Source organism: Symphodus melops (genome assembly GCF_947650265.1).
Source record: "Symphodus melops genome assembly, chromosome: 5".
Classification (NCBI taxonomy): domain Eukaryota; kingdom Metazoa; phylum Chordata; class Actinopteri; order Labriformes; family Labridae; genus Symphodus; species Symphodus melops.
Window position 1 is genome coordinate 12,318,533 of NC_136695.1, and position 26,477 is coordinate 12,345,009.

At 43.4% G+C, this 26,477-nt stretch overlaps 1 protein-coding gene across 1 annotated transcript in view; it reads right to left on the reverse strand.

Moving 5' to 3' along the window:
• The window catches only part of znf407 (zinc finger protein 407), a gene marked incomplete at its 5' end in the record, with an annotated part of 100,330 nt that overhangs the window by 25,225 nt on the left and 48,628 nt on the right, over positions 1-26,477 (reverse strand). The window contains one exon of the mRNA XM_079342773.1: positions 17,181-17,255. Within this exon, the coding sequence (XP_079198899.1) occupies positions 17,181-17,255 (75 nt within the window). The remainder of the gene's footprint in view (positions 1-17,180; positions 17,256-26,477) is intronic.

Consider the following 26,477-nt stretch of genomic DNA (forward strand, 5'->3'; position numbering starts at 1 on the left):
CGGTCTGGTCAAAGGCCTCCTTTAAACCCTCGCACACACAGCCTTTAAACGGCACTTTAAAAAGTGTCCAGATGCTTCACAGCTCAAAGGCATTTTTTTTTTTTTGTACATCTTGAATTAAAGCATCGCAATCTGAGCAGCCACCGAAATTAACTATTATCTCCATATTTATATATTGCCGGCACTAAATTGCGTCGGGAAGAATTACTATCAATATGAATATCTGCAACAATAACTCAGGCGCCGTGCTGAGGACAGGATGCTCTTTATCAGGCTTCTGATAGGCCTTAAATACAGCACAAGGCAGCCATATCGGAGCTTTTTCTCTCTAATATCAGGCCGCATTAGCACCTCGTAAATCAAATTACACTCCTAGAATTTCATTAGGCTCACCTGCCAGCGCTGCTGTGCTGCGGAAATATTTATGTTTTTGTGCTGTGATTGTGTGCTCACAGGTACACAAAGGGGAAAGTAAAGGGGGGGGGAGAAGTGGGTGATAAACCTAATTATCTTTTAAGAATACGGAGAAAATGTGTCATAAAATAGTTGCGATCCTGAGGAGAGCTGGCGTTCTTCGAAGCCTGTGGGGCGGAGAGTTAGGGGGGACAAGTCTGCTCCGCTGTTTAGCATCTTTAACTGGGGCTACACTCCCGCAATCTAATTACCGGCTTCCCCAAATTCGCTCTGAACAGAAATCAAACAGGATGATGTATGACGCCGATCACCGGGCCCTCAACAACAAGCTAATCCGATAAAGCCGGAGCACGACTGCTAATAGTGTAAATACTTGCTCAAACTGGATCCAAATGTTATGATGGGAGTCTGTCTTTGTTATTTAATTACCTCAAAATTATTTCACAGTTCCATTTGTTTATCTGCTGTTGTTGTTTGTTGGATTATATTATCTGCATCATAAGCATCTCTGGTAGCTTTTGCCCAAAGTGGGAAGCTTAGGAGGGGGCGTGTGTGAAAGAAGGAGGCTGTTTGAAAGGAAACACATTCCCATGATATCCCCCCACACACACACACACACACACACTTACACACACATCTGGAGCAGCTGGCTCTGGATGGTCTGGGTGTCTGCTTATAGATTTTGATTAGAGACAAAGGAAAATGACTGAGCCAGTAGCCGTAGCGACAGCCACTTAATAAAAAGGTACAGACTATACATCAGAGAGCATCTAGCTGTAAATCATTTGGTCCGGGCTACGACGTGCATCTCCGTCCCGTTACGGAGCCAGCCTTACAGGCCACTCATATTTACTCAGTGCGCCCCGGTATCATTTTAGAATAATGAGCTTCATCCCTTATCTAATTAACAGGACAGAAAGTCATTTGAGGAGTTTTTTTTTTTGTTTTGTTTTGTTTTTTTTCCTCTTAATTTTCTCACTGAAATTTAGAGGGTGGCGTATGGGTTTGAAATCACAAATATTTAGCAAATTTGCTCAGATAAAAGTTATAACACAGATGAGGTGGCAGTGTCGTATGTTGTGTGTAATTGCTGTGTGCTGCAACTGGAGGCTGTTTATCCAGGATTTTGTGCTAGAGTGTGTGTGTGTGTGTGTGTGTGTGTGTGTGTGTGTGTGTGTGTGTGTGTGTGTGCAAAATTGCGCTCCACTGGGCAGAAGTAAAAGACCAGGTCCATTCTCTCTCTTATTACTGGAATTGTAATTCAATGATCACCTTAGATCACACGCGTGCCATAAATCAGATAGGCTTGACAGAGGATGAAAAATTGTATTAATAATGTGAAACTTATTATACAGTCCCAAATGCTCCCTTGATAAATGACATTGTTTGGGCCTGACAATGATTGCATTTAAAACATTATTTCTGTTTTCTAGCTGGTGTGTGTGTGTGTGTGTGTGTGTGTGTGTGTGTGTGTGTGTGTGTGTACACTGCTGGACACGGCAGCGATGGTTTGTGGGGTGGAGAAGACAGAGGTGGGGCTCCCGAGCTTCATAAAATATTCAGGATGTTTCCCACCCTTTTCTCTGGAGTCAGTGGGCAGGCGATAGCCGTGGCAGTAAGGGTATAAAATCTCGGTGTATGTGTCCGGGGTTTGTGTGTGGCTGGCACAAGTGAAACGGCTAGTGGCTCACCGCAGCGCAAACATCCAAACTCCCAAACTCCCAACCCACAGAAAATGAGCCGTGCACATCTTCAAGTCATAAAACAGTGTACTGGCATTATTATTACGACATGTCCCAGTCTGATATTAGCGAGTGTGAAGAACTGCAGAAAGAGGCTAATCATTTACCAACAAGTCCACTGTTGTGTTTTTTTCTTCCTTTTTTGAAAATAAGTGGTTCAGGGATGAGTTTATTTTTCTTCATAACTCAATTTATACAAGAATGCAAATATAAGAAAAAAAAAGGAAACCATATGGAAAAACACAGAGAGTGATTTTAACACTCCTTGCACTCTGTTTCTTCTTATGCTGTGTCGGATCAGAACAAGCTGGACGGCTGGATCGAACTACATGAGTCCAGTCTGCACTCACTAACACTGAAATATACCAGACGGAGCACAATCAGACACAAACCTCTGAATGTGAGTGTTAAAATAACAGCACCGAGAAACAAAAAAAAAAAAAAAACGGGGATCTGGCACAGGTCCTATTTCTTCTCACAAGGACGAACCCATTAAGTTGTAGCACAGTGTTTTGCTAATGCTGTCTTATTTTCTACACCTAGTGCCCTTGCTGGGTGTATAGACTGTAATGAGGGATGTAATGTCCAGGGTAAAGACTGAGCCAGCGGCCTCAATGTTGGCTGCTAACGCTGCTCGTAAACAGCACATCAGAAGTGACAAGAGGAAAATGTTAGCCTCATGTTCCCACACGTTTTATTCTCTGAGCTCGAGTTAAAAAGCAGGAGATGAACGGTTGTGATTGTTTCTGACCCTGCAAACTAAAACTTGCTTTCAGTACTCTGGATGATATTATCCAAACTCCCTGCATCACACATACACACAAATATTAAAAATGATAAATCTAAAGATGTAATTTTGAGAAATATGACCCCAAAGACGGTTAAATCAGGCTTCTGGAAAATCAACATTTTCAAAAGTGAAATGAAGATTTTCTCTTCAAATTAGTGTGAAACTCTCATTGAGTTCCAGAAGTTCACATCCTCTCCTTTGTTTATTTCCTACAGACTGGCTGAGTGACGACAAATATATATTAACCAGCCGCATGTACAGTGTTTTACTGAAGTTGCTCTGCCTCATCTGTCCCCTGAAACTGCATCGAGCAAGTTTACAACTTGCACGAGAAATTCAGGTTGCTTTATTAATAGTTGAAGGGAAGTTCAGTTTGCTATTGTTAAATTATATTGATAATATGAAATAAACTTGTTCGTCATTTCTTTTCTCAAGACAGCTTTTTAAATTTTTTTAAATCTCAAAAAGACTGTATAAAAGATGGACGTATAGTCTCAGTGACAGTGGCATCAGTGTGGCTCTGGATTTCATAAAAACTCGACTTAAGTTCCTGTACAGTCGATCTCAGATCCCAGCATAAGCACTCTGGGACACAGAGTGGACGTAGCTTTCCCTGGCTGGCTCTGTCCTTGTCCCCTAGTTCACTCTTCACCCCCCTCGTGATCTTTTTACCCTGCCCCTTTCTCCTTCTCCTCCTCCTCCTCATTCCTGCAAATCACCGTGATGGGAGGCCATTCATCTCACTCCTTCGGCCACCACAATGAAATAAATCAAGATTTTTTCCCCCCCAAATATAACAATATTTGTATTTGGGGTGGGGCAGACGTAATTGATGACTGCGGCCATGCTAATTAAAAACGGCGGAGCTTTCATTAATCTTGGTCGTTGGGTTGGGTGGAGGGGCAGTCAGGGAGCTGCTACAGTGTCTGCTGGATGAGGGGGGGGGGGGGACGACACAGCAGCCTCCATCGCCCTTCTCCACTCAGGTGATTTGGGCCATTGTTGAGCATATTAGCACGACGGAGGTTAATGTGAAACCAACCATTAATAATCACAACAAAAGTGTTTAGTGCACAGTCTCAGTCAGTCTCTGGACTTCTACTACACCGCCACCACGCAACTGAACCAACCAAACGAGACAATATAGTGACCAATCACATGTGTTTACTGCCACGTCCCGGCCGGAGAAGTTAATTGGTTTTCTGACTTTGCTTTGTAGTAACTGTATTTTTTTTTACTATCCCCCGATGCACACTTCCAAACAGAAACACTCAGTCCTAAACCGCTCTGCAGAATTAATTACCCGTCTCAACTTTTAGCTACTTTGCCTGCGTTTGCGTAGTCAAAACTGTCCGGTGGCAGAGGATGGGAGCGGCGTGAAATATGAGCTTCGGTGTTTACATACAGTATGTGTGACCAATGCTTTGCACATACAATAGACTTTGACACTCTTCCCCACCGTGTACTGTGTATGAAAAAGGTACTGAACACTTTCACTTCAGACTAACTTATCTGATTGAAGACCAAAGAACAAGCAGAAGCACTGAACTCGTCTTGCTGTTTTCAGCCTTGATCACAGTTTTTTTAGCGTCTTCATAACGCAACATAAACTTTTAGAAAATAGCAAAAAATTATCTTTAAAGTTGAATGTTTTCAAGTGTATTTCAAACGTGAAGATGAATATATTGTTTTCATGATTTATTGTATGACACATTCTCTATCACTTTCTCACAGACGCTCACGTTCAACATTTGAACCACGCAGTGGTCCAGAGACCAAACGCTCTACATGCTACTGAGTAAATATGTCACACCTGAACGTCTACTTCATCTCAAAAGACGGGAACAGGCCGTTGGAGTTGATGAAACAGCCCCATATTGTTACTCTTTCTGCCATTATAGTGCCGACAAGTCACTAAGTAGCACCAATGAACACCACAGATGGATATCATCATCAGTCTGTAATGGCTTCTACATGTTAATTCACAACTTTAGCTCCTCCGCCACTACTCCGCCACAGAATAATGGTGAGCCTGCATCTGGTCGAGGCGGTGTAGGGCAATGTTTGAAGCATGGAGAGAAGCGGAGGGAGAGACAAAGAGAAAGAGGGAGAATTAAACCGGGAGAGGGAAAGAGAGAGAACGGTGGGTGGGGTGGAAGCTGTAGCATATGGTGCCACGCTGCCGTAAACAAGCTTTATGAAAAGACCGGGGACGTTTATTTAATCATGGAATACCTGAGGAATCGCAATGAGACACACACTTTGTCCCATTATTGTTAGCCTATAAATTTTAACTGCTTTACCACGACGAGGAACCTGATACAGCCGCAGAAGACGACGCGGGGAAGCAGGTGAATTTATGTGTGTGTGCGTGTTTAAAGTGCAGTGCGTCTTAGCTACAGCAAAGAATGTGTGTGTGGTGTCACAGATGAATAGCCGTAAATGCTACTCACTGATATAAGTGCATCTGGAAATACAGACAATAACACAGTTAGGAAAAGAACACGTACTGATGAAACGTACAGATTCATACATAAGCTGCAGCTGTTTTCTGTATTTCCTGCACTTTCTTGTTGTTGTCAACAACCAAAGACTTCAGTGATTACAGTAGTTTGACCTCTTAAGTCAACAAAGAGGAGAATGTAGCAGAGGCTCAAAAAGGCCCCTGAGGGAACGCATTGCTTAGCTAGCTCTGCGCTCACTTTAAATTCACCAAACACTTAGAGGAGAACAAACACAACTGTGTTAGCATAAAGACACACGTGTGCGCTGATCTTATCAGAAATGCAGACATGTTTGTCACACAGCGACTTGCGCTACAAGCTCTCGACTTTAGAGTTCACAAATACAGTCCAGAGCCAGGCTTTTGTGAGCACACACACAAAATGTGTACTACGAGTGCATGAGTGTGTCTATAAGTGTACCACACACACACACACACACACACACACACACACACACACACACACAGCTCTGGGTCAGAGGGACAGTGGTAGCTCAGAGCCAGCTGTGACCTGCCGGTCCAGGTGCTCAGGAAAACCGCTGTTAACAGCCACGATTGATGATCTAATCAAACTGTCACCACGACGAGCCGTTGCGGGGGGGGGGGGCTGAGATGGGGTGGGGGTGTTGGGGGGGATGAGTGGGAGTGGGGTGAGAGCAGGTGGGGGGGAATATCCAGGAGGCCTTGTGCATGCTTACCGTGAGCACAAATTGAGAGTGACAGTCTCAATAGTGAAAAGGCCTCTTTTTTTCCCCCCACCGTCTAAGTAATGGAGGAAACAACTCCAGCGCTCTTCCGGAGGATGTCATATAATCAACGGAGCCTCCCCAACACAGCCGACCGCTCCCCCCCCTTTCCAGAGCATCTCAGCTCAAGCAGGGTGTGGAGGAGGGGGGGGCTGGAGTCTCTGGTCAAGGGGAGATGATGCAGTACAGTGCTGGAATCCTCGCCCACTCAGAGCTCAGTTTAGCATTGTTTCATGTTAAACACTGAAGTCAACAGAAAGATCAGGAAGACATGACAGTTACCCTCACAGACTCCCCAGAGAACAACGTCAGTCTTACTGGTCCCTAAAGGAGCATTATCGTTTGTTGTTTTAGTGATGAATTAATATATTATTATTTTTATTATTATCATTATTATTATTATTATTATTATCGACACCCAGGTGTAACAAATTCTTATTTTAAAATACTAATTATCATCATGACATTACCAAACCAAATAAGACTTTTCATTTTAATCAACATTAAAATATCTCAGTTGGAAGAAGAGTTACTGTTTTCTTTCTTGCAAAGCTGCACTGATTAGAAAAGGTGTGAAAGTGAAGAAGTGAGGTGCTGGTTCATATCAAGTCGACGGTTCGAGTCAAACACTCTGACCCACTGCTGCAAGTCATCCCCACTCATTCGTCCTCATATTTCCTTTTTTCACAGCCGTATCAATGAATTCATTATGTTTTTTTTTTTTTCTTCAGATCCATTCTGCATTTATTTCAGGTTTTTCTACAAACAGGTGGTGATGAGGAAGTCTTACAGAAAGTGGGAGATAAAAGAGTTAAATACTTTCTAAAGATCCTCAAATAAATTCCGCCCTTATTACCTCTGAACTGAGTCTGTTCTTTATGTTGCTGGATAAAACTTCAGAAGACAACGATCCCTTAAGCCTCGTCAAAACTGTTCCCTTACCCCCCACCTTGAGATAAGAAATAAGAAGAAACAAATTCAAGCTCACAGGCTGAATTATGTACGGACTAGCAATAAGAAGGCCAGGCCAACATCAGCCAGATGTAAGTACTAATTGATTTCCTTGAATGGGCAGTAAGGGAGATGTTTGTCATAAATCATACCTAATTATGAGAATTAGTTTTGTGTACGAATGTGGGAGAATTTTTTAGTCCCAGAATTTTTTTTTTTTTTGGTGAGGATATAAAGTTCCTAAAGATGTATGGACCAATCTGCTGCTTGATGTGAGAACACTTGGGCCACACCTTTTTTTTTTTTTTAAAGTTCTTAAGTATGTGTGACAAGCATCTTTTTTTTTTTTTTTAATTCATGACATTAAGTATTGCACACAATGGAGAAAATCAACAAGGGAAAGCTTTTTTAATAACAGGGAAATTATTCTCATGACGTCACGTAATCAAAAGATATGAGGACAAAAGTAAGAACATCTCAATCTGTTGACCTCTCCAGCTTATTAGAGATGCAGTGTAACCACATGGGAAAACATGATGATATTTCTTCAGTCCACATTAAACAAAGTGAATTAAGCCCGTCTATTTTTAGCTAAGAAAAGAAAAGTTCAGGAAGTTGTCCAACTTAATCGAGGCCTTGTTGATCGCTGCCTGTTCTGTGTGCGTGTTAATCACCTTCCCCAGGATATATCCACGACTGCCGCTCGCCCGTCCAGCTCGCATTAATTTAATCGCTGCTCAGCTAATTCATTGATTAATTGGCTCATTAGCGATGCCTGGCAACATCCATTTCTACCATGACAGTCTGATGTTTCAATAGAAGAGAAAAAACACAGGCTGGCAACAGCCCAGCTTTTTCCACAGTCCCACGGTGCATAATGTCCAACCGCTGTCAACAGTTAGCCACACAATCGTGTCGCTGTGTAACTGCCTGGTTTGGTGCCACGGGGATATGAAATGAATATGAAGGTGAACTGTGCACATTCTCCGTTCTTGTCTGGTTGAGTAATGTCACTTGGGTTTCGGCGCTGGGTGACATCATTCTCAGGGAGAGAGAAAAAAAACTTGAAATGCTGGAGGGGCTGTTGGAGGTGGACAGTCGAGGTGAGGTAGACGCTGGCATGAGGAGACAAAGTACGGCTGCAGATTTATTCCACAAGTCAAGGTCACGCTGCTCTGACATGATGAGTGGCTTACAACTCTGGGACGAGCTGTCGGACGCTTACTTACAATGTTATAAGTAATACGAGCTGACGGGACCCCAAAGCTACATGAAACGCAGAGCCGGGTGATAGAGTGATCAGAAGCGACTCACATCCTTCGTCGTGGTGTTGACGTGAGATCAGCGGCTAAACTACACGACCGTAAAGTAGTGAAGACATTCACGACGTCTGACCTCTCACACAGGTTCAGGTTTTAGAATTAGCATTTTGCCATAGTTGTTCGACCAGGCCTTGGTAGTGCTTTTAATAACGATGAGTAAGACCACATGGGAGGAGATTTTTTTTTTTTTTTATACAAAACTGTGTCAGCTTTTCAGAGAACTTGCATGCTTCCCTCACACCCCCCACTCTCACAAGCACGCACACACACACCCACAATTCTGCACCATATGCCCATGACAAGTGCATAAAAATCGTTCCCAAGCGATAGCACGGGCCAACCCATAAAAACTTAATGCACCTAATTTTCCAGTAATCAAACTTTTATAGACTGCAATGGCTTTTAAACTAACAAATTTTAATTATCGCTTAATTTTAACAGCAATATTAACCCGATCCCTCATTCGGCGACTGTTCGTTCTCCATGAAATATTGAGCAGGGTAAACAGCGAGGCGCTGTCTGCTGGCGACTGTTCAAACAAGCAGCCAGCAAACACAAAGGTGAGCTAGGGGTCGCTGAAGGCCTTGCCAGTACCACGTCGGCTTTAAGGGAGCTGCAGAGACCTCTGGGAAATTGGGACTACATGAGTGCAAGCACACACAAAAAAAAAACATCCCGCTGATGTTGCAATGAGATATCCACACTGCTTTGATCACTTGTGTGTGTGTGTCGGACAGCGGTTCTTGTGATCTTGCGTCCGTGTCACACACTTGTTCATGAGATGTTTCAATAAGTGTGAGTTGTGAGTTCTTTTAAATTACACATTAAAAAGTCATATTACTCCTTTTTTTTTCTCAGAGTTTTAAAGATATTAAAATATCCCACAGTGAGTTACATCGCTCTGCTACATATAAGTGTATATTTTTTTCCGCTGCTTCTTTACTTTATGCTGCTGATGACATTCCTGCAGCACCAGCAGCATGGGATGTTATTGACTGCTGCCCTTGGGTGGCTGAAAGCTAGGCCTTACCACCCAACATCAAGCCAGAGAGGCAAAGTGCTGACACAGGCAGATAAGGGGAGGAAGAAAGAGAAAGATTAAAGAGCAGATTCATTATCAATAATTAAGGGGAAGGATTTATTCTAATGAATTAGCAGTTGTCTTTATCTACTCTGTATCTCCCTATCTCACTGCTAACTCTCTTTTACCTTACACACACACACACACACACACACACACACGCGCACACGCGCACACACACACACACACACACACACACACACACACACACACACACACACACACACACACACACACACACTCTGCTGGGGTTTCGTGTGATTTGACCCCTGCCTGCTCCGTGTGGTCCATATTGCCACCATGCTGACTCCACGCAGGGCACTTCCGCCCCTGCTCCACCCGTCAGGTCTGGACTGCCCTAGCCCTCGTTGTATGGGCAATATGGCCGTGCTGCACTGCATGCTGGGACGCGGCTGCAAGCCCAGAGCCTGGCGCTGCAAAGCCAGATGCCCGCTCAGGCGAGCTGGGCCCCTGGCACAGTGATGCAACCCACCACAGCAACGAATATACATCACTTCACAGCCATGTGGAAATGCAGGAAAAATGTGGTGTTGGAATTTTGGTACATTGGCGTAGTAGGCCAGCGTTTTAAAAATACAATTTTATATTGTGAATATCAAATTTTACTATCATGATATACAACACCATGAATATTAATACAGCAAAATCCAATATACCGTATGTAGATGTATTGTTGTTGATATAATGAGTAAAGCCTTCCTATAAAAGAGTGAATTAAAACTCCCTGTGGATTCGTTTCTCACTGGCTCTCATTTATAACAGCTGCATTTGAACACAACAAGGCCTGAAACTGGCGTACGCCATTTCCCAAGAAAAGCTTGTAAACAAACCTGACAGAAAAATCTGCGCACAGCGAAGCAAACTCTGACCTCAGAAAATTGGCAACCCAGACGGCGAATTGAAGCTATACGGAAGTCTCTTGTACTTTTTTATTTCAGCAAATATCAAACTTTACAGAAAGAGCTCTGACATCTAATCACTCAAACAGGAAGCGTCCGAAAATACGGTAGAGAGATCCAAAGTAGAAATTAAGACGGGGCCGCTCTCACACGATCATAACTGACTGACAAAATCAGTGAAGGTCCTGTAATCATAAACTCAACAGACACACTCGAGTGCAACGAGGAAAAGTGGATGTTTGGCACTTGCAGAAGGACTGTAAAAATTGAGCACCAACATGGTGTCATTCCCCCCCCCCCCACCCCCCCTTTTCACTAATTGCCAGAATTGTGTTTTCAAATGTTTATAAGGACTCTTGTGCTGCCGTCTCTGCCTTACTGAACTGTGCTACTGGAACAGGAGGGGAGGGGGGACCTGAGGGGTGAAGCATTGTTTTTAACGGAACATTTGCTCTCCAAGTTGTATATTAAGACTTTAAAATCTTGTTCTTTGAATCATCTGATCTAATGACAGAATTTGTAGCATGTCGAATGTGTCAAAAATGACCAAACGACATTATGAACGCTGATGAAGGTTTCTTAATACATGGATTCATTTTTGACACAGTCCAAAATGTGTGTTGACTTTCATAAGCAGTCAATTTCCACAATCATCTCACTGCAGTCACAGAACAGCAGACGCTCCCAACATCCCTCTCGACATTTCGTGAGTCATCCCACCTGCGCTGCATGCATCATGCTAGCTATTTCTGGATCTGTGTTCATGCCTTTTCACCTGGTTTTCGGTTTTCCTCTGATGGATTTTAGCAACCGGCGTTCTTGGCTCAGACATACAGTAACACAGTGGAACAAACAGCAACAGCTCTTTAGCAAAACTGGGAGCAGATTTAAGCAATCAGACATCTCCCCCAAAACACTGAAAACATTCTCTTCAGCTGCTAGAGTCGGGACCTTTTTTTTTTTCCTCCCTCCAACTAAAATAAATAGATCTTTCTTCTGGGCTGTCAGCACTCCTGCTTCAAGAGTGATGAGTGTATTAGTTCAAGGAGTTTATTATTACAAGCGTGAAAATAGCAGGCGTTTTAACAATTATCTATGAAAACAGGTATGTGAGGCAGGTCAGTTGTCTTTTGGCGCCCTGCTTTTAAAGAACTAATTACAAGCAATTGAGCCAAGGTCGCTGCTGTCACTCAGGCTCTCAAGTCCCTCCCTTGTTGTTGAAGTGTTGGTTTAGGTGCCTGCAGACCCACTGAACCAGCAGGGATCATACACACACATAACGCACACTCTGAGGGTCGACATTGTACGGTAAATTAAAAAGTGAAGATTGAAGTTGCGGAAAACAACTGTGACAATCACAGAACATATGCCCTAGAGATGATAAAAAGAAAAAAAGAAGCTAATTAATAACATATACATTATGCAGTCTCTCACACGTGCACAGCCACAACATCTTTAACATCAGTCGTAGATGTTTCACAAAGTGTTCCAATCACACTCAAAAGACGTCATTCACAACTGGCTCCCCGTTTTCTCCACAGCGGCGGATTCTTCTCTGCCGTCGTTGAATTTGAGCCCATTCAGAAATAAAAGGCCGCATAACCGTTTCGAGTTTTACAATGTGTATTGTTCTCTTGTGAATGAGCGGGGAAAGAATTCTTGATAAGCAACACTCCATCAAAATCAATAAAGTCTAACTAGTGGGAATACTTGAACAGATTCTGGAGACTGTACGAGCGTTTTCCCCCCTCGAGGCTGTCTCACACTGCGCATCCATTAACTAAATAAGGGAGATTATAAATTTAGATGGAAATGCGCTGAGGAACAGGGGATAATTCAACTCTGAATCACATTACAAGTGGGTGATAACAAAAGTGACAACTTCTTATCATATTCCTGAGCTGGGATGAAAAATGTAACATTAAAGCCTTTTGAGATGATTATAAAGGGGGGGAAAAAGAAAAGCACATAAAGGCTGTTTTTATGTCAACCTGCGAGGACATACGGTCCTCATAAGTATACGACTATGAGAATAAACACACATGGAAGGCAGATAGAAAGGACAAAAAGCCCTCATCTCCGCTCAGGGCCTGCAGTGAGGAGTGGTGGTGTGACTGAGACGAAGACCCAGTTGTGTCACTTTATAATAGTTCAGCTATCTCTCTCTCTCTCTCTCTCTCTCTCTGAACCCGTCAGACAGTTGGAGTCTGTCATCTCTTACACTCTCCCCTCTGATTCTTCTTCCCCACTGGGGTTACAGAGAAATACGTATACACGGCTAAACTTAGCCTTGTGTTTAAATCCAGTCATCTGACCAGCATGGACTGTCATCACTATAGTGGAGACTGTTGTCATGCTATGGAAACAAGAAACACGTGGATGCTTCAAGTAGCCTTGATATGACAGGAAAACAGGTTTTGATTTGGCTTCGGCAGCGACAGTGAGCAAAATGACTTTGTGATGTTTTTGGGTTAGCAGGTAATGCTGGAGCATTCTTCTCAACTCTCAAATACGTTCACGGGCTGCTGTTTCAGGACTCATAAGGTGGAGTTCATGGCGCCAACGAGTGTAACGACACCACAAGTTTATCGGCCAAAAGAAAAAGAAGACAGCGGGATAATGCTGGACGGCGGTGAAAAGAAGTGAAGATGAGAGATGAAGCTGACACCAGATTGCATGGATCAGTTCATCAAATATTGTGATGTCTCTTCTTTTTAACATCCTACAATGGCTACAGTCCATCAGCTATAGCAGAGTTTCTGCATTGTGATATCGTTTTTTGTAAAGTAACGCATTGAGTTTCCCAACTCTGCTCACTCAGTGACTTTCTCGAAAAGGTCAAATGGGGACACATTTTCCCGTGTGGTCCAAACAGGTTTAAGCTAATGGACCGAAAAAAATAAGAATAATTATGACAACAATTGTTCACACTGTCAGCCCTTAGAAACCCAGAGTGTTGAAGGTCCTCACAGACCCCTCCCAAAATAACTCAGCGTTGGATCCCCCCTGACAGATTTGGCTAAGTGGAGTTTGGCGTTACCTACGGCAAGTCAAGTCTCCTCCTCCTCCTCCTCCTCCTCTCTTCCTTTGACTAACAGATCTCCCCAGTGTTCTAAAAATATCAGGTGAACAGGGCCGCAGAGCTGCTGATGAAACTGCCTCTCTGACACTGTCCCACTGCAATCCATCTCTCTACCGCCTGCCAGCCAGCATATGTTTGCAATTGGCTCCCCCAAACAACCTCTGTTGCCTCTCAACCCACCTACTCCCCCCCCCCTTCACTGGTCCCCAGTTGCCAGCTCAGATGCCCCACTCACATGTTTTCCCATCCTCTCCCTACCTGTCTCTCTCTCTCTCTCTCTCTCTACCCCACAGCTGTCGTCCTAGTCTTCAGGTCTGGGCGTTCAAAACCAGTGCAGTTATCAATCTTTTAGACGAGCACTGTCACGTCGACCCAAACCAAACCCCCCCCCCACACACACACACACACACACACACACACACTCCCTCTCCTTCTCCTTCCATCTCCTCTCACTACCTATCTCCTTTTCATCGCACCTCTCTCCCCCCTCTCCCCTCCGTCTCCTCCCCCTCTTCCCTCCTCCGTCCTCTGCCTCCTCTCTTACACTTGCCCAAATTTGTTCCACTTAATAAGCCCTCCCCAATGACCTTGTGCTAATTAAGCTGCACTGTGTTGGAAATATGATGGTTAATTAATGATGAGATAAATTCTGTCTGCAGGACTGTCAGGAAAATGATGACACCGTGTTTTAGAGGTTTAAATAGAACAAACCTTGTGGCTGTCCTCCCTCTAGTGCAAGGCAGCGTGTGCGTGTGTGTGTGTGTGTGTGTGTGTGTGTGCATGTACAGCATGTATGGCAGGCATGTGTTAGAGTGTGCATGAACAAGTGGAAAAACAAGGGATGGAGGAATCTTCTTTTTGATGACAGTTTGCGTTCTGTGTGAAAACATGCAATGTGATCATTCTGTATGGTACTGCCATGTGATCGTGTGTGACGTAAGGTTGATGTGTGACATAATGCTTTATGGCTGAGTAGAGAGAGTGGACACTGAGCCTTACACAAACATGTCACACAAAAGATTTATCAGTTGCTCTGTTCTAAGATTTTTGTAAATTAAAAACACAAGATGTACACTTAAATATCTAAATGGACTAAAACTACTGTATGGTTTTTTTTTTTGGTTGAATACTTCCTCCCTTAAATATTTCAAACAGTTACCTTGATTTAATAGACGTAGCAGGACGTGTCTTTCCACGCGATGACAGACAGGACATGTTTATGGTGGCGATGGAAACAGCGGATGTCACGTCAAACACTGCTGCATACGGACACGGGTCCTGCTGCGGGACAGTTGCTGAATGTGCTGCTGTGACAGCAACGTCAGGTAAAGTAGAATTGTCAGCAGCATTGATCCACTTGTGTGAGGAAGACACACAAACATCCGCCAGCTTTTAAAGCGTCCGGTTAAAGCAGGAATCTCGGTGAGCGATTGTTGTCCTGTATTACTGTGGCAGAAATGTCCAACGTGTTTGGATTTGTTACACTGAATTGGCTGGTGATTAACATGATCCATGATATTACCCATATTAAACAGGTGAAGTCTGCTTGTAATCAGAGTGTAAAACACATGGCTCATAAACTGTAGAATAAGAGCCAGGAAGCATTAATAGATCAATGTCAGAGTTCGTTATAGGTATGACACTAACAATGCAAAAGCATAGATCAAATGAAAGTTGTTCATGGTCTGAGCAGAGGAGCTTCGTTCAAGGATCTATTTGGTCTACAGAATTCTGCAGAAAATAAGAGGTCTTAGAAATCTATTTCATATATAGTGAAATATGATATATTTTAAAACATGCTCTTCAGGTTCTCCTGGGTATTGTTGTTGGCAAACATGGTTTAATGTGTTTAAGTGTTTCTACTGTGTTGATTTGAGAAAAAAAAGAGAGAAGCTCGTCAGGTGACGTCAGCTCGTTCACTTCTGCGCTGTGCTGTCGTCTGTAAAGCTCACGAATCGCTCCTATCACTGCAGCTGGCCTGTCATTGGACGAATGAATTCAGATATGCTGCAAACTGGGTCCACTAATCCTCAGCACACACCACAGACTGAGAGAGCTGAAACATGAGTGAGCCAATCACAAGTTGTATACATTTAAAAAAAATGTAAACTCAAAATTGAGTTTAGGCAAAATACAGTTTTTTGTTTTTTTCCTCTTTCTATTATTTTTGTCTTTATTGGCCGAGGTGGGATTCAAACCCACGGCCTGCTGCGACGGGGACTACAGCCGCTGGACATGGGGCGTGCAACACAACTGCTAGGCTTTGTTTAAACACTTATTGGTTATTTGATTAGCTCAGGTGAATTCTGTCCTCAAATCTGTGTGCCTTAACTTGTCCCTGCTTTCTTCTGTTACTTAAATAAGCTCCTTTAACAGGAACGGTGTCGAGTTTGTCATCAGGAGGAGACAAATATATTTAAAGCTTTCATCTTACCAGTAAAGCAAAAGAAGTGTACAAAAGTTGTTTCGGTTCCCAAGTATACTTCTATGGATTGGATTGAAAAGTGGACCAGTGGCAGATGAAGAATTGAAATGTTTGACTGAGAGGTTATATGTTCAAGTCTTCACAGAGTGAGTATTAAGTATCATGCTGCTGAAAGCATTGTACGGAGCTCTGTCAGCTCTCCTCGGATAAATAGAGGCAAAAAAAATCAAAAAATAAATAAAAAATGTGTCGAAACAGAAAGTTGACACAGTTGAGGATATTAGAATTTGTTTCCATCTAATCCAGATGAACAGCTGACAGTAGGAATTTAGTGGATAACGTCTGAGAGATGGAGAGGCATCTGGTCGGGCTGCTCACTTCCATATCTGAAGCCACTTGTCATTTCTAATACCACATGTTGTCAAAAGTATCAATTTTTTGGTTGCGCAGTAATGAAAAAGCGGGTCTGTTTCTATTTTAGCAGCTCACTTGACAGATTGAGAGGTGTTTAACGTCTCGTTTTGGCTTGTCAGGGTGGGTGGGGTGGGGGGGGGGGCTGGAGGGAGCGGCTTCACAACTTCATCTCCTCATCTCTCTCTTTCACATGCGTACACAACTCACACACTGACAGCAGGGCTCTGCTTCTGATAGACAGGGCCAAGCGGGAGACATTACACATACACAGAGACACACACACACACACACACACACACACACACACACACACACACACACACACACACACATACGCAGACTAAAATGGTAAAAGAAACATCATTCATCCTTAATTCAAGAGGGAGAGCCGAAAGTAAGATGAGGGAGGGAGGAAGATAAAGTTTGACAGAAAAAAGGGATGTAAGCAAGAGACTGAGACAGACGGACTGAGTGAAAGCCATTTAACTCATTAGGGAAAGGGAGGATCTCGAGTTATATTTAACTTCAAATTCACTGTAATTAGTGGGGACTTTTTCTTTTTTTTTTGCTTAACAACTTGCAGACCTCCATAGGGGTTGTAAGAGTCATCCTTCAAAATCTAGAATTAATTGGCTGCTGCAGCTTTCATTGTAGTCTCCTGGAAAACAAGCGTACACACTTGACAGTAAAGAATCAGGACGGAGGGAAACCTATGTGATATTTGAAATGATTTGAGAACACGCGTTTACTTTTTTTGGACTTTTGGTGCGATGGCAAGCGTTTTATTTACCTCTCTTTACGCTGGCCGACTCCATGTTTTCCCAGCATGTGGGTGCTGAGATGTTTCTTCATCACAAAGGCCCATCTACAAAACACAGAGACAGAGAGACTGGGTTAATCGAAGAGCAATATCAAGCAACAACACGATACAACAATTGTGCAACTTCTGGAATGGCAACGCCTCATCGATTGTTTCTAGATTTTTTTAACCCTTTATCGGGCAGGTGACTATTTTTGGTCATTTCGGTACATATTACATATGGCCATCCTTCTGCTCCTCAGTAAGGTCGAGAAGCACGTGATCCTCACTCAGCCAATCAGAAGAGATCACCCTACGTCACTGATCCCGCTATTGTGGCATTTTAACCAAATAGAGTCACGCGGCAATGTTTATTTTTCAAAATGTTTTTTTTTTTTTTTTTAACAGAAATAAAGTTTTGTTATGTCCCCTAATAATACTCAGAGGTTGAATTTTTGAATGTCAGTATTATAAGTATAAGTATTATAAGTAGCATACGTATTTTAATGAGTGCTCTTTAAAGGGGTTAAAAAAGGTAGAGAGTGTTCCTAATATGGTGTCATGCTTCATTGCGCCCCTCTTTAAACACCAACGGGCGAAGTCACTGAGACTACGTCCATTGACGGCGTCAAAAAAACAACACAGATGCAAACAGTTTTCCAGAGGAGTTGGACCGTTGTGTTTGTTCCTCTGCTGCTTATTTAAAGAGAATTTGAAGCATAAATGCATCACCAGAAAACATGTGTACGGAACAAAAAAAAAAAAAAATCTTTCAATGATTATAAGAGAAGGGCGGGAGGATGTGAAACTGGAAGACAGCCTGCAATCATGTGTAATGAAATGAATGAATAACAGTTAACATTTAACAGTAAAACAGAAGAGACGCTGTCTTTGTTTTGGTTCCTCGGTCTTCTTCTCCTTTTTTTTTTCCTCTCTCTCTCTCTCTCTCTCTCTCTCTTTGTTTCTAGAAAAACCAATCTGACATTGAGTTTCAAATGTAATCTGTCAAACTGCTTTTTGGGTGGAAGAAGTATTGTTCTTATAATAGATGACAGACCTGCTAAACAGAGACTTTTATGAAATATATGAAAGTACTGCGCCACATGAGGAGTATACAGTTTGATGCTGTTTGTTTAACAGGCACCTTTTTGGGTCAGACGCTGAGAGTGAAGCCAAAGAGTTCCACATGTTGAATATCAATGTGTCAAACAAGTATGTAGACACGTGCAAGGATTCACTGCACGCACACGCAGTCACAAATACCCCGGGTGAAACGCAGAGGGCGACCACAATGTCCCGACTGTGTCCAGGGCCCTGAGTTTACTGCGTCTCTTAAACAGCATCTGAAAACATAATGAACGGATGACAGGACTAACTACTCTGACATCCAAGCTGCTTCGCCAGTGTTTTCATCCCCTGGCCTTTTCATTTAGCACCCATCACTTCCCATTATTGTGCAGCTGAGAGACAATGACCACATCTGAGAGCTGAGGATGGAGCTACATGAAAGAGGCCGAGGGAGACGAAGCGACAGTCATGTGGTTGGCGCTGTCACTGCACACGCTCAGTTCCTCCTCCTGTGTAGCTCCTCCCTTTTTTTTTTTTTTTACCCGTCTTCTGGAGGTTTTCACTTTAGTTTCTTCCAAGTCGATCATTATTCTGTTTTCACTCCAGGCAAGCCCGTCTGGGCCTTTCCTTCTAACATTAGGAGTCAGTCTTTCATGAAGCAAAAGCATAATTATTTCACCATTTATGTCACCATGTCAGCTTTCGCCCCCTCTCACCCCCCCCCCCCCCCCCCCAAACCTCCAACGTCTGGACGCACACATGCACGCCTGTTTCCTCCATCCCATCACAGCCCCCAGAGTCCCGTCCGTCATAGAGGCCCCTGAGGCCCACGCTAACTAAGACCACCATATAAATATTCAAACATGTTCCGCTGTTTTGCCCCACGATCATCGCTCTACATTTTCTCAATCCTCTCTAACTCAATCCATCCAGCCGTCCAGATCGTTGCCCGCGAGTTTAACTGGGAGCAACAGTGAGACGAAATCTTGTGAAGTCCAATCAGGGAGAAAGGCAAGATCAAAATGCTGAGCTACTCGGGGCCCATTGGAAGCGTCTCTGACTGACGGCGTCATCTATAAATAAACAAACGGCATAATTAAGACGTTTCTGGGAGGGTGGGGTAAAAGAATGAATCAATACATTTGAGAGAAAAGAGCGGTTCACGCAGAGCTTGTTTAAGTCGTCGTGTTTAGACGCGGGGAGAAAAAAAAAAAGAGCTTGCAAACATTTCTGTTAATTATGTATTACAGCTGTCCTTCATAAACCTAATTACAGAGTGCTGAAAGGCAACAGGGGCAATTTGCATATGCGCATGAAAGACAAGACATATGCAAAATATGATTTTAATTAGCATTCTTTGATAGCGAGGGGTACAAATCAAACTGGCATGTTGTGAGATCCTCATCTCGTGCTTTTTTTTTTTTTTTTTATGAGATTATTCTCAGAGTGGCACAAGTGCAAGATGGGTAATGCCCCGTGGAGACACCTGGCACTGGCTGCACACGCCCGCACGCACACATAAGTGTATAAATGGGCGGTTATAGTCACTGAATTGCTAAATAACAGCATGCACAGATTCAAATAAGTGTCAACAAATGGAAAAATCTGAATACCCATTTTGCACACAAATGGTGATGATAACACATTTCTAATTAGCTTCTCAGACTCCGAATATCTAATTCACCACTCCTTACAATGTTTAGAGAGGAAAGAAAAAGCAGACGTCAAAAACACAGAGCGATATACTGAGACAAATTCAGACAAATGACAGTCTTTACTCACAGAAACACACACACACCCACAAGTCTCCCATCTCTCATGTGTACACACACACACACACACACACACACACACACACACACACACACACACACAGAAAGAGCCCATATCTAAATGTTAAAGGGACAAATCCATTTGTTTAAGGCGGTGTGTAATCAGCCCCCTGCCCTTGGTGTGTGTGCATCCTCCACCATCCAGGTCAAGGCCTCAGCTTGTCTTCCTGCTGCCTTGGGCTGCATCATCAGCCCCAACCATCAGCCTTGATGGTTATTGTAACAAAGGGATACTTTAACATGCCATTCATCCATATCAATTCTCTTCCCCCCCATGAATTGAACTAATAAGGCTGTGCCTCTGCCCTCCAGGGAGGCTCATAATACCCATTGCAGATATGATAAAAAAAAAAAAGAAAGAAAGAAAAAAGAAAAAAGAAAGACAGAGGCTCTGGTGTTTCACGTTCGACTTTCCCTTCAGACTAATCGGCGCGCCACAGCTCGTTAGGTCCGTGACGTGCCGGAGCTTTACCGATAAGCAAGGGAGACACGGCTCAATTACCCACAGTTACAATCTTTCGCTCCCTCCCCCCTCCCGCCGCACGTTGATGAAGAGATAACATGTCAATACTTGATACAAACAACTTCATTTGCCTAATGGCGTTCCTGGATAGGCCCGTGCACAGGTCCGGGAGGGACGGGAGATCTAAGAAAAGGCCGCGAGAAACAGCGTATCCCCAACACCCCTCACGTCACGCACGCCCATACCCCCCGAGCCATGCACAAGGCATGCTGGGAAAGAGTCAGGATAGACTTGACACACTTTGCAAACTTTCGATGCAATCCGTTGATTTGTTACCAACCTTAAAAAAGGTCAAACAGGAGGAACGTGGCTTCCTTTAAAAAAAACGATTCGAAACGAAACGAAAACAACTTCTTCTGTTGTCATGAGAAGCAGCTAGGAGCAGCTGTCAGGGCCTTTGCCATCTATCATTTGAATGTGACGTCCTGCAGTAAGAAGCATTTGATGCCCTGAGTGACGGACTGTGGACGTTCAATCCAAAGGATCTTCTACATGGCCAGCAGATACTGTCCAGTGATTATCACTTCAAATAAATATCTTAACCTCCACTCTTCTATCTTCTTCTTGTGGCTCAGTTGATGGAGTCGGTCGAGGGTTCAATCCCCAGTTCCTCCAGCAACATGTCCGATGTGTCCTTTGGCAAGGCCCAGGTTGCTCCCGCTGCTTCGTCGACGGCATGTGAACGTGTATGAATGTGTGTAATAAGTGTGACCTGGGTGTAAAAGTGCTTTGAGTAGTCAGAAGAATAGCACTACACAAGCTCAAGTCCATTTACACAAATGAGGATTTCTATTCTAACAATGGTGTTAGATTAGAGAGGACAGGGCCCAGTTGGCACAATTCAATATCCTTTAAACATCCAGCTTACTTCCTGCTGTGCGCCCCTACATGAACGCAACACAGTAAAAGCTATGAGGTGAAAAATTAAGCTGAAGCCGAATAAACCTCTGTATTGTAATTGGCTCAAAGGTAAGTGGAAACCCATTAAGAGAAGGCTAACAGATGTAAGAACTGCTGAAGCCTTTATTTGGTGAAGCCGGTGAAAGCTGGTGATGGAGAGGCTTTCCATGAGGGAAAGATGAAAGTGGGGGTTGGGATGAGCTTGGAAGTTATGGGACCATGCTTCAGCTCTTTAGCGAGAAGAAACACACACACACACAAACACACACACACACACACTTCTCCAGTGGTCCTCTGGGCCCAAACGAAACGAGTGTGTGCGGGCTCCTGCAGCCTCCTGTGCCAGTCCTAATGATGGCCTCCACCTGCTGCTTTAATGTCACAGCTGGATCGCCCTCCATCCCTCACTGACTCTGACTGCCATCAGCAGCAGGTAGCTCCCCCCCCCCCCCTCCCCGCCCCTCCACATCTCCTCTGCCATCTCACCTTCATCTCCCTTCACTTCCATCATCTGTTTCTCCTTCCACTCAAATCAATATTACCTCCATCACATCTATCTCTCTGCTTCATGTCTGCTGGCTCGTTTTCTCTCTCTCTCTCTCTCTCTCTCTCTCTCTCTCTCTAGACATGTCTAACAGCTAGTACAATCTCAATTCACCTTGCCTGTTCTGTTTTTTTTCTCTCTCTCTCCATATATCTAGGTGGTATAAAACTGCTGATATTTCGGTGTGTATCTTGGGATACAAAACAGGAAAAAAAAAAACAGTATTCTTAGTGCCCTTTCTTCTATCCGTCAATTTTTAACAACTTTATTTAACCTTCACTGTACCTGTTATTTCATGGTTTAAATTGTCATCCGTATTTGCAGCCAGGATAAGAAACCAATCAACAGGATTTAGAGACTATGTGGTCATCATATAGAAACAAAAAGATGAGATTTGTGCCACCAACGTGTCCGCACCTTCTACTTCTGGTGATCCATAATCGGAAGAGGAACCTTCCACAATGATTCACTCTTCTGAGTCAACATAACGCTCTTTCTTCCTCTGTTTGTTTGTTTCCTTTTAAACCCTTCGTGGAGAAGCAGAAACCAGGAGGTAAGTTGACATGTCTAATCTGAGAACGCTTTGACAGGCAGGTGAACTGACAGAAGAACAGAAACCAACACTTGGCTGACAGCAACCCTGCAGCGCCGAGACAGCTGCCGACATGTCAGACAGACAGATAAACAGACAGGAACAAGAAGTGGAGAGATGAAGACATTTATTGACAGACACACGGACTGCTTTCCTGACACCGAGACGGAGAGACAGACAGGAAGTTGTCAAGAAGAAGCACCGAGGAAGGAGGGATTCCGTGGAGCTCACAGGCTTGAGTTTAATGGATGTTCTACAAGCGGGGCCTATGGCGGTGGATGCTGTGAACTAAATGTGGTGTCAAATTTGCAGATGTGGAGATAGATGGTGATGGAAAGATGGAAAAGGAAAAGCCACTGGAGAGAAAGAAGGGAAATAAAGGAATATGAAAAAAAAAAAAAAAACAACCATGATGGAGTATCTGGATAAGCCGGAGTGAATGTGAAGGAGGGAGCGAGGCGGACTCAGATGCAGTTTGCGCCGCTGTCGCTTTGTTTGACGGGAGCAAGAGGCGACTTCACATCAATATCGCTCGGGCTTCTCAGACATCCACTTATGGAAACATCCCATAATGTAACGGATATTTGGGAAGGAAAAAAATAAAAAAAAAAAATAGATAAAACATCGGAATTGATTTTGTTTTCTTGCCCGTGCCAGAGGAAAGTGAGCACTTGATGTATTCGAAGACGATAAAAAATAAATAAAAAGGGAGGCAAAGTGTTTCTCTGACGGCCGATCAACGTCAAGCCTCTGAGTGAAACAGACACCTCTCACTTATGACGCCGCCGTCTGTGTGCGCGGGCTTTTTTTTTTTTTTTAAAGCGTGTGTGTCCTCTAGTCTTAGAGGAGGTACATAAAAAAGCTCACGTTGCCTCTCCAAAGGAGTTTTTGGATCATCTGCTGAGGCAGGTGATGGGCCTTGACGGATTGATTGAGGCGAAGTTCTCATCGACGGTGGCAGCGCCCCATAGAGTTCCCAGCTCCAGTGCACACTGTTCCATTAAAGGATCGTTTAGAGGGAGAGAGCAAGTTCCACCTGCACTTATGCAGAGCACACCCTAATGTGAGATGAAACAGACATTTTATACAGCTACAGGAAGGGAGGATGGAGGGGAGGGGGGGGGGAGAAAAAAAATTAGAATAATGAAAAATACAAATTCAGCCCTTACCCAACAGCACATTTCCATCTTCAAGAGAACAGCGATTGATGAAGCAATCTATTATTGATATCATCATCGTTATGCGCCGGTGGCAGTTTTCAGTGTTACTGAGCCCCCAGCTCTAAGCGTCATTGCACTGTTTGCAGATTATGCTACTCAGCATCATTATATTTTCTAATTAACTGCTTTAATTTGGGATTTAAATCCTAAATGAGGGGAGGAAAACTTGAAAATGCTGAACAAGAAAGAAGAACGGTGTATTTGGTGAAAAGATGAAAGGAGAGGTGGATAAAGAACGAGGTGCAGACAGTTACACGAGTCGCTTTTTTTTTTTAAAAGAGACTTGAGTGTAACCTGGATTTTTTTTTTTTTTTCGCCGAATCAGCACCAACACCGATTCACTTCACGGGGGTTAAAAAAAAAGAAAAGAAAAGTGATCTGCTCAGGAGACAGAAAATGTCCCGAGATAGATTTATTTTTTTTTTTCTCAATGAAACACATGTAACCAAGTCAGAAGATAATGTGTTAGAGGAGGGGAAGAAGTCGGATTTTATACAATAACAAAACGAATCAAAAACGCAGGTTGTTACAGGCTGTTAGTGTTTGTTGTTAATGCATCTCTTTCTCCTTCCTTCCCTTCCTCTCTGCAGTGCAGTTAAAGATATGAAAAATATATGTGCTTTTTTTTTTTTTTGTTCTCCCACCCTCCCTCCCTCTCTTCTCTCTCCTTTCCACCGCGCCGTGTTAAATCATTAAAGAGAAGTCCTGCTCATTATCTCTCTAAACAAAACTTCTCTTAAACCAAATAAATCACCGTTGCGCGGCGCAGCTAACAGCCATGAAGGGATAAATTACAAAGCGCCTCGCTGGCAGCGTTGGTATTTTAAAAAGCTGGCTGCACAATTTCTATGATGTGCAGTCATTTGTAATGCAGCTTTCCTTATGTTTCCAAGGTCTCCCCAGGTATGTGTGGTGCGTGTGCTGGGAGAAGAGGTGAAGAGTGGGGAGTGAAAGATTTTATACACATATATATATATATATATATATACACATATATGTGTGTGTTAATACAAAAAAATTATTTGTGTTCCTTGTGCTCTTCATACTATTGAGCTCGTTTTGGGCTCTAAATCCACTGAGCAGAATTATTTAACATCCCTGAATCTTTTTTTTTTTCTTGTATAAAGTTCAGAGTTTTTCGAAGGCAGAAAACCTCGACTGATGCAAGAAGCTTTCACTGCTGCCATTAAAATCCTCTTGAAGCTTTCGGAGAGAAGGTCAGAACGACAGCCAGGCATGTTGAAAAACACGGCTCTGGAACACGTGCTTCTGACATGACGTGAAATAGCCGCGTCTTTAATCATTCGTGATTCAAAGGAATCCTAATTCGAGGAAATACTTAAAGACCGAGGTGTTTCTGTTTATGATTTACACACTGAGTATATGAAAGCAGGAAGGAGGTGCTCGCTCCCCCCCCCCCCCCCCGACCTTTCTTTGGTTTAAACTGCAGATAACAGGCCTGCACTTGGGTCCTTTTACAACAGCAAGGCCCCCCCTGTGCCTCATGGGGATGAAAACCTACAGTCTCCCTGAGACCCCCGCCCCCCCCTCCCAAAACACTGCAAACAAAAAAAGATGGTGGGGGGGATAAAATGATTTATTCAGACTGTTTACTGTACACTGTGTCTGTCTGTCCTCTGAGAACAACTTCAATGAAAATGAGGAGGAAAGGATTGACAGAGAGGAGGAGGAGAAATCAGTTATTGGAACCGGAAAATAAAACGTGAAATACAGAGAAATCTGGAGGTGTGGAAAATCTTCTATAGATATTATTGACTCATGAGAACACTGAGAGAATGGATGCTGAAGACATACCGGTACTTGAAAATGACTCCAAAAAAAACCCCCAACAAGTCCAAAAAACGTGTCATATTTCAAACTAAGGTGAAAACTTTTCGGGGATGTGTGGTGAAGAAACAAACTCCTGGTCAACGTCTTTCAAACCTCAGCGACGTGAAGGCGCTCAGAGTGAGGAGCGAGAGGTGGAAATTGAAAAGAAACAAACAAAGAAGACAGCCTCTAATTTCCAGCGTTGTTGTTTTGGCGAGTGGTCTCGCACATTAAAAAAGAACTGAGGCTACATGACAAGCGAGCGTTGTATTTCTCTCACTATAGTTTTGCTAAAGCAGATAATCCATAAAACATAAGACCTCCGTATTGACGTTTTTTTTTCTCTCTCTCCTCAGCCAGCTGAGTGAAGGGCGTAGCTGGGATGTCAGGCCTGTCTGACGGCCGGGCTACCACTCTCATTATCCCCGCGCTTCTGCGAAGGGCAGCTAAGGTCACACTCCAGAGGAGCAAAATAAACCGCTGCGGTACTGATCTGATATTCAGCGATGCTATCAAAGAATGACTTAGAAGGCTCAAAGAGCTGTAAATGGAGAGGAAATACTGCGGAGTGGAAGTTCACGCTCTCTGGGCGAGGACGTTTTAACTCCTTCTAATGTGACATCTGTCCTCTTTACTGCTCCATGACATTTAGAAGTACTTTGCCTCAAAGTTTTCAGAGCATCTTCTCGGAGTTTCCAGAAGGTGTCAGCCGACTTAGATGGAACGCAAACAAACCGACTTTTGTGGATATTGAGTGAGAGTACAGCTTGAGAATTTAA